This window comes from Vanellus vanellus (genome assembly GCF_965231255.1).
Source record: "Vanellus vanellus genome assembly, chromosome: 17".
In the NCBI taxonomy this organism is placed as follows: domain Eukaryota; kingdom Metazoa; phylum Chordata; class Aves; order Charadriiformes; family Charadriidae; genus Vanellus; species Vanellus vanellus.
The window spans coordinates 11,207,838-11,217,704 of NC_138922.1; the positions used below are offsets into that span (position 1 = coordinate 11,207,838).

Sequence of the window (9,867 nt, forward strand, 5' to 3'; positions counted from 1 at the left end):
TCTTTTCATTTATTGCTTCTCCATCACAGTGATGCAGGGTGGGTGCAGAACAAGTGCATCTCCAGTCTTGGGCTGCACTAGGAAGAACTGTTTAAATGTAGACAGGGAAGTTTCTAAATTTCAATAAACTTACCAAAAAAATATAAAGCTTTTGAATGGGTCCAAAGCACTACCCAGCGTAGATTAAGTTACATTATGCTGATACACAGGAAATAGCTGACTTATTTTACAGGATGAACAACTCACCAGAGGAAAGGAACTTTCAGGAAAAATGATAAATATTGTAATGAGGAAATCCGAGGCACATATTCACAATGCCACATTCAGATTTCACAAATGAACAGAAATTTCTTCATGATCTCTTGGCCACAGAAGCAAGTGAGATATAGATAAATGCAAACATATAGTACCTCCCCAGGCAGAACTACCACTTGCTGTTAGGGAGAGGAACCAAAAACTTTATTGTCTATCCTTGTAGACAGGAATACAGAAGTTTTAGGATCTTTTTATCACCCCCTTGTAAGATGGGTATTGGGAGAACATTATGAACTGTGGGAACAGCTTGAGAAAGGGAGAGAAGACTACACAAATACTTTATTTTATGACAAGCCAGGCACGACGCTTGTACTACTGAAAATTACTGTATGTCACTTCTTCCTTAAAGGCCTTCTCTTTTCCTGTTGCAGAAGAAAGCATAAACCAACATTTTAAATCATCCTTCAATCCACTTCTTAAGTAGAAGTCCCAAATGTGAAAGATTTTCACAAAAGGGACGCAATATAACATGAAATCATAACTTCAGGATAAATCTTGCCCACTCCTGCATTAGTAATGATCATAAAGATTTAAACCATTTAGCTTTTTGACTAAAAGCACATATCCAGCTCTTTAAGGCAAACCTGAATTATTGCACTGCATCTTGAATTTACAGATAGCATTTGCTTCTGTAAGAACACACGGGCATTTCCCCCTCTCCAGTGGCATTAATTAGCTTGAACAGAGGTCAACAGCAATTTTTCCCCATTCCACACATCCATACTTGACCAACAGTTTATTGTAATAATGTGCAATATATACATTTGAAGATACTCTTCACCAATACCTTGTGCTTTACCAAACATCCAGAACCGCTAGTTAGACATTTAGACTGCCACTTGTACAACCCATTTGAAATTATGGAAGATGGCACTTAACATTTTTGTGGTTGTTCACAGGCTTCATCTACCAAGAAGCTTCCACAATAGTAGTATGACACATTTTTGAACTTTCTACCAGAATCCTCTAAATAAAAGTCCTAGAAAATTTCCACTTTAACATGCATTAATACCCTTCTTTGAAATTTGGTCAATTAATGTGTCATGGTGTGAACCCAGGCTTAAAGAAGCCAGTCATTTTTAATTTCATAATGAGTAATGCTGAGGAAGTGCTTTTCAGCATATGTGAGGACCAGGTCTTTCATGTCCATTTAAATAGTGAACTTAGTAACACATACATTTTGTACCTCTTAAAATTTACATATTAATATTAGTATGAGTGAGAGAAATGCACAGTATTTTCAGATTTTCACACTGAAAATGCAATCGTTACTACTTGGCTAAGAGCAGTATTGCAATCAGTAGCACAAAACACAGGAGAGCGATATCTGTCTGGTTTAGCCCAAGTACAGGAACCCGCACTTGTTTCCTGCTTCCACTGTAAAGTGACACAAAACCTGGTACACTTCTAGTCCCTTCAGGTCCCTGTGTCAGCTCTGCTCCTCCAGACAGCTCTTGAACACTTCTGCCCCACTCTGTCCTCTTCCATCTTTACAAGTGACACCTTCTGCCTCTGAATGACACCACCTGCCTACACCAGCTCCACCTTTATAATGTTTCTTATATCACATCTGATAGCACCATAAATTATTAAGACAGAAGTACTTATTTTGCTGCTAAACAGAAAAGAGGATACCTTAATATTACTACACTGAGGCACAATGCTACTACTCATTTAGTCCTGCATACAGTCTTCTATGCAGAGCATAAACCATTATTTTAATAAACCCCTAAGGGAAAATAGTGGACGAGAGCTTCCTCTCTGAAGAGAAATATTTATACACATCATACACCAATCATTTTGGAACAATAAATGGTGAACATTTTCTGTTAAGATTTGAAGAATTATTTGTCGTAAGGACACCTAAATACTTGGCACAATTAATGCTATGAATCTCTAATCCCAGGCAGTTAAGCACGAATGTAACTCTACGCATTTTACCCAGACATGTTGAGCTCTTTTACACACATTTAAGGATTTTTTTCAACCAGCCATGTTTATAAGTACTCTAAGCCAGATAAAATCTTTCTTCCCCCACCAAGAATAAGAGAGGATACATTTTAGTACATCTACATGCTTTCCACGAAAAATAATTGCAAAAGGTAGTAGACTACCTGTTACTAAAATGAAACAGCAAACTTTTATTGAATATACTCCACCTACTTTCTTCACATCCTACAATACACACACAGTAGACATTTTACATATGCACTTTTAGAAGTGCAAGGCCTGGTCTTTATTTGTATTATAAAGAAATCACCAAGTTGGCTCAAGTTTTCAGAAAATGACTCTAGTATTACTAATGAAGATTCCCACCTGTAATTAAATACAAGCACAACTGCATCTATAATTTAATTTATGTGTGCATCTGTGAGTGAATTCCAAATCAAATAGTTAGGTATGCTAAAAAGAAGTATCATTACAGATGGAATTCAATGGAGTCATAACTAACTCTATCAGTACTACTAAAATCTGGGTCAAGGCAGAATGAAAATGAGTGTATGTCACTTGTTTAAAACTATTTCATGCTATCAGCCAAGATCCGCCCCCCATCCCACAACCAGCCTGCTGTTCTGCAAACACCTGCCTGACTTAAGCCATCACTCACACACACACACAAACCAACCCACAACAGGCCTCTATGCCCAGTCAAAAAGAAAAAGGGGGGTAAGAGGAAGAGGTTGATTTTAACTTGGATATATTCCTCAGCCCACCCCATCTGACAGCCCACGATGGAGCAGAGGGATGCGTGCATCCCAAAAAACGGTGCTGCAGGTTGGAAAGCTTTGCTGTGGCTTTGTCACTCTAATGTTTGCGGCAAGATGGCATCACGCATGCTAATTTAAGCACGGATGGTAGAATCTGGGTACATATTTTTACCGTGACCTGTAAATTACATAGTCTGTCCATGCTCTGCATATTCGAAACAACTTAAATGAATTCATCATAGAAAGGATGCACTGAACCAGTTTGCACTGAGGATACCAAAGCCACAGCTACAGCGACTCTCCCTTTCTGCAAGAAAACAATCCTTTTAAATTGTGTTAAATATGTATGGGCCAAGAGTCATTCCAGAAAATTAACAGGATACAGCCACACAAACTCAAATAATGCTACTTTTTCTTTCACTTTCAGAATTTTGAAAATGTGACTAACACTTCATCTACTCAATACTTTTTACTTGCTTTTGGGGATATCAGTCCTCCTAGTCTAATTTGCCTGAGCAATAGCAAAAAAAAAAAAAAAGTATTTTGAAGTAGAAATAAAGCAATTGCCAAGAATCTGCAGGATGCAGGATACAGCTGATAGCGCAACGCAAATATGGGAAAAAGAGCAAACTGAACCCAAACCACCCCAAATGCGTAGTCTGAGAAGACCTAAAACAGAACCATGTTTTCTGTGGATTTAAACTCAAGAGAAAACAACGTCCATGGGCAGAAAGTCAACAGTAGCCCTAAATCCCAGCTTTACCTGGTTTATCCTTTTTATGATCTTGAGTGTGTCTATTCTCCATTCCGTATCAGTCTCCCCACTTAAACTCAGATGATAATGCTTAGCGAGTTTTGTCCTGAGCTTTGCTATCTACAAATGAAGATTTCTTTAAATTTAGAAGCATTCTTATCTATGCTTTCATTGAAAGTATTTAAAGTTTAAGTAGCAAGAAAAAGTCAACAGTTTGCTTCCTTGAATATACCAAATGCCAAAAGCCAAATGTCCCTCCAGATTTTGATCCTCTTTCCCAAATAAGAAACATGCTTTGCTAATAGCAGACAAGCACTGTAGCCACTTTTATATGCATTGTCTAATATTCCTGAGATGAATCTTTACCAGCCTCTCAGAAGACACTGGAATGATCTCAGACATTGCACGTGTCATGAGCATTTACATTTTATACATTAAAGCATGCACGTAATGTACTCGTGCCATTAAGCCAAGTCAGAAGCCAGGTCATCTCATTATTGTGATGAGAGGAGGGAAGACACCCAAAGAAATCATCCACCCTTTTAAACACCCACAAGAAAGGTCTGGCCCAATGGTGAGATGTCTTTTTAAGTAAGATGGCAAAGCAAGGACACACTTCAAAGGCCATGAGATAAAGCAGAACAAAACATTAAAAGCTGTCTTCCTTTTAGAGATCAACCCATTCACCTTAAAGACACAAAGACAAAATGTCTTCATCTGGAGCCTGATCAGATTTTCACTGTGATTAACAAACAAAAAAAGAAAAAAGAAAATAATTTGTCACCACTAGTTGAGTTACTCAGCTAAGTTCAGGGATGCAGACAGACATTACAGAACAGCTTAAACTCTTTAAATGTAACTGAAAAGTACAATTCTAAAAACGACTATTTTCTCACCCTCAAGGTTTCAATTTTATTTCTTCCCCCAACAGCTTTATTTTTTTAAACATTAAAATTAGGACTATCTGCAGATTTCCCATGTCTCCTACATACGTCCCATATGTTACTTACACACAAATCCTCTACTAGCTTCCACTTGATGCTTTCCTGATTCTACAACTAAAGATGAATATTGGGCCTTTTTGCTCTTTTCATTGGAGCTCCTGTAGAATTGTTTTTCTACCATGATGCCCTCCCTCAAATCCTTTTGATCTTTGCTTTCCTTGCCGCGATACCCCACTAGGTATCCTTGAACACGGATACCCAATTTTATACCCAGATGAATAAAACTTTGTCGCATAAGCTGATCCCATTGAAACAGGCAGTTGAGACTGCTCCCTACAGCTGCTCAGTTGCTTGTTACAATTCTTTGGCGTCTATGTGATCCACAACCAATTTATATGCATATAAATACCCATAACCATATACTGTGTATATAAAAAGCATACATATACACACACTTCATACTGTGATGAATATATTGAGGGTCAAGCATCCACCAATCCCTATACAATCTGATTAGACACATGACTATTCACTTTGTTGTGACTGCACCAGTTTAATCCACCTACTATGTAATTTATTGATTCCAATTTCTTAAGTACTAGTTTTTAGTAAGTCATGTGTCATTAAGTCAAATACACCTTACATGAAGGAAACCCATTGTTTTATTGTTGACCAAAGCCTATCTAACTACAGGCTGCTGGTAAGAGAGGCAGTCCTGCCCTCTTTTCAGCTTCGTGTGCATATCCCTCTTCTTCAGTGAAAAAAAGTATCTTTTTCTTGGTAGGGTTAGCTTGCAGCTCATCACATAGCTACATAGTCGGTGGACTGGACACAAGGGAAGGCCCAGAAAAGCCAGGGACTACAAAAGAGAAAAAAAAACAACAGCACTCAGATTTTAAACTGACCTAAAATTGCACTAACGTTTAAGTCAATTATGAAACCATAGCCTCGCTACTTAAAAATATACATAGCTACTTTATCAGTCTATCAGTAATGCTGTTTCTACAATGAGGCTCTGCCATCCATAAACTTCAGTCCTGCTGCCAATAGCACTAATGAGAATTTGGGATTTAGGTTAACCACTGGTTTTAATTGTAATAATTTAACTGTTAGATTTATCCACTGCAAAAAAAAAAAAACAGGTCTGGACATTCCACATTATTTTGCGAAACTCAAAAAATATTCTGGCTTTTTTTAAATAACATATATCTTTCTTCAGAAATATTATTAGCATCACAACAAGAGTTTCTATGAACTTATGAAAAAAAGTAGCACTTTCTTCCTTCAACACTATCACTTTAGAGAACAGTACCACCTTTGTACTGTAAAGAATGAATAGACAGTAAAATCACCGAGAGAGTAGGACAACAGATGAGATGCTCTCCATTTTCTACAACACAAGATCCAGTGCTTTTATTTCCCTAATCAGCAAACTGTGCCAGGAAACCTGAAAGCTTACAGTAAGGAGGAGGAAAACCAGATCGAACAACTCTTGAGGCCTACCTCTGATTCTTTACCAACAAAACCAACCCTTCCAGCTCATTCCAGTTCTATCCATGGGATATTTATTACCACCTTTTATAGTACAGTGTAACTGTGCTTTGTGGCTATTAAAGTATCTTTATGTGTTAACTATTTTGACACAAACACTACCTACAACACATGAACCAAATGAAGTCATACACTAACCTTTACTCAACTCAGTATATTCTAGTACCTATGTAGTTTTTTCACTTCAAACTGGTTTTAAAATGCATCTTTCTACTTGATAAAAGAAGCCATAGGGACTTCATACAGATAACTGTCATAGATATTGTACATTAATGCAGTCAAATGTAACTACTTCAGTATTAGCTAATTCACAGATTAGGACATAAATTATTTACTGAGCAACTGAAAGCAATGGTCATTTCTCAATTTTTTGAAGAATATAAGATCAATGCAATTCAACATGGGGGATGAAAGAAAGAATAGTACATTCTGCCTGAGCACATAGTAGATTTCCAAACCCACAAATTCAACACACCGCTGAGAAAAATCGCAGTAAGAATGGAAGGGGATGACTGCACTTGCAGCTTTTGTAGAACTCAGATGTACTGAGGATAGGACTAGATAAAAGGGTGGTTAAAGTGTCAGAGTTGAAGGAACTTTCCTTATATTACCCGCTTCCTTGGTTAACGTTATTACAAGCTGTTAAGATAAATTTTGGAGAAGACGAGCGCAATTCTAGACTTCAGCTACCTTAAATTGAATTGCCTATATTTTAATGAGAAGAAACAAGCATTTATACCTCATACTAGAAGTGAAGCATCATCAGAAATCTTTGGATTTTAACAATTATCCAGCGATTTTCTAGCTCAAGATCGTGCAAAATGCATCAACATACGTATCACTAAAGAGTCAAGCAATATTTATGACAGACAACTAAACCTATGAGCAAAAGAATAACCTTTTATAAGAAATGTATAATACAGATGCACTGTAAAATAAATAAAAACTTACTAGAAGTATGCCACCACTGTGGTTTTTCTCTGTTATGGAACCCAGACCTAAATAAACTGTTAAATACTTAGTGTAAAGGTATGCCAAACATTTCTCAGAACTTTCTTAAGGTCCCAACAAAGAATCAACCTTTTTTGCAAAATGAGGCCTAGGTTAAATATTTTATTTGGCTCTTCAAGATGGACTGAGAAGCTGGGCACTAGCTCCAGATCAGTTCTTGGACTCACATCAAACATTACCCTGTCATTTATCCAGTCAGTCAAAACAATGTTTTCCATCTAAACCTTTAATGTTTATGTCCTGAAAAACTGCTAATTGAATCCAGTTCTTGAAATCCATTTTTTAATCTATACTATCTAATTTAGAGATAATGAACAGAAAAGATAAGCATTATACAATGATTGCAGAATTAATCCTATAAATACTCAAGCCAAAACAGAAGACTGCTAGTTTCATACAGCCAAAGAAAATTCAGATTAAATAGCATTTGTCAGTTCGAGAATAAACTTTTAAAAACACTGGATATACAGATTCTTTTAATTCCAAACAGTTTTAGAATTCAAGAGCCCTCAAACTGCTTTTCCAATCAAAAAGGGTAATCAAAACCACGCAGAACACTTAAAATTATTCCCAGGCAAGAACTGACAGCATGTCAGCTGAACTAATTGAATTCAGTGTTTTTCTTAAACATGTAAAGCTTCCTTACAACGAATGACCTTATGTGAAACAACTCACAATTAGCTAAAGCATAAAGTACCTCAAGCCTTTTTAACTCGATAAATAGGCCAAGGTTTCATATAAACTTCCAAGTAACAGAACTGGTACTCAGCAACTGCAAGAACTGTAAACCCTGGAATAGTCCCTAGAAAGACAATTTTGCCAGCGTCCCGTGCTCTGCATATTCCCTTCCTAAAATGTAAGATAACAAAAATCTCAGAAACGTTCCTTAAGATTGTACCTGCTTCTTTTGGGGACTGACCAAACAACTAAAACTCAGTATGTAAAACTACCGCCTATTTCTTGCTCACAATCACACTCCCCGTAACATATATTGTCACAGACACAATTCCACTATATGCTTACACCTTAATAAAAATGAAACAAAATAGAACACTAAATCCAAAGGTGAAAGAGACAACTCCCTAAACGGTACTTCCCATGCTTTTATACAAGGCTGCAGACCATTTTTAAAGTTTCAAAGATAAGCAAGTCTGAGCACTCGCTGCTAAGGAAGAAAAAGTATTAAAGCACTGCATCAATAAAACAATAACCTGAAGAGAAAGCTACAAAACACTCTGTAAAAACAAGGCAGCACTGTTCCATGCATCAGTCCCAGCTACACTTAAGAGTTTTATTTCTAAGTGTAATATTTAGACGCTCACAAATCTCCATGAAAACTAGATTACAAATTTCCAAAGTAAAACATAAGCAGATACATTTTACTTTCACTATAAAAAGAACATATTTTGAAAAACAAAGATGAAAGCACCTCTCTTTATTAGACATTAAACTGGAAATATTTCACATGCACCTAAAGTAGATATATAAACTCTTTTTAGTATTTTTTTAAACACATTTGTTTTGCAGGTTGGTTAAATACACTATATGCAGAGAAGAGAGTTTATAGTGTTATCTATGATTTTCTAATCGCTTACCTTCACGCACTGACACTTTCGAATACAAAATACCGTGTATCTGCTGGGGGACTTATAATACTTTGAACTAGCTCTTTTCTTAAAGTCTCCAGTGTATTTTTCTTTTTTTTTTTTTTTTCAAGAAAGCTCTAGCAGAACTTCGAAGATTTTTTCTCTAAACCTATTTACCTGGGCTCTTATACGGAAAAGGACACACTTTTAAGTATTTAAAAACAACTTATTTTCCTTCCCAGCACGCAGGTGAACAGTTTTTACGATATTTTAAAATCCCAGAGATCAAGTGGTCTCCTGAACGAGGGCAGCATACGGCACTTGACCAAACGAACAGCCTTCACTGAGGAAGTTGGTTTAAAAAAAAAAAAACACAAACAAACACAACAACAAACAAAGAGATCAAAACAAAGAGTGTGACAGTTTCTTTCGAGTTTACGCTGGGAAGACGAAGGACAAATAGAAGCCGGGGGGTGCGGAGAAAGCAGAGCCGCTGCCCGAGGTTGGCACCGGCCGCTCCGGCTGCCCCTCGCCCGGCGCCCCCCGGCCTGAGGGGGCCCGGCCCGGCCCGGCCCGGCCGTGCGGCACCGCCGCCCCCAGCCCGCAGAGACATGTTGTTTGGGCGGCGCGGAGCCCGCGGCGGGGCAGGGAGACGAGGGGAGGGAAGAGCTCACCGTCTCCTTCCCTCCCGAGGCCTGAGGGACTCCTCCGGCCCCAGGTTCAACCTCAAAGACACATGGAGGGAGCCCGCTCCCGCCCCTCCAGCTGGGCCCTCCTCGCCCCGCTCCCCCGGCAGGCCGGGCTTCGCGCCCCCCCGAGTCCCCGCTGCTCTTCGCTTCCTCCGTCCCTTCCCTTCCCTCCCCCCGCCTTTGCCCGGCCCGGCGCCCCACCAGCCCCGCCGGCGGCGGCGGCAGGCCCCGCCGGAGCCTGCCCCGCTCAGTCTCACCTGTCAGTCGCAGCTTGACGGGCCCGTTCCGCCGGGCCCCTTGGTTGGACAT

At 38.8% G+C, this 9,867-nt stretch overlaps 1 protein-coding gene across 1 annotated transcript in view; it reads right to left on the bottom strand.

The window, feature by feature from the left end:
- The window catches only part of SMURF2 (SMAD specific E3 ubiquitin protein ligase 2), a gene marked incomplete at its 5' end in the record, with an annotated part of 64,006 nt that extends 54,139 nt beyond the window's left edge, over positions 1-9,867 (bottom strand). Inside the window, 2 exons of the mRNA XM_082492314.1 lie at positions 4,788-4,964; positions 9,816-9,867. Coding sequence (XP_082348440.1) covers positions 4,788-4,964; positions 9,816-9,867 — 229 coding nt within the window. The remainder of the gene's footprint in view (positions 1-4,787; positions 4,965-9,815) is intronic.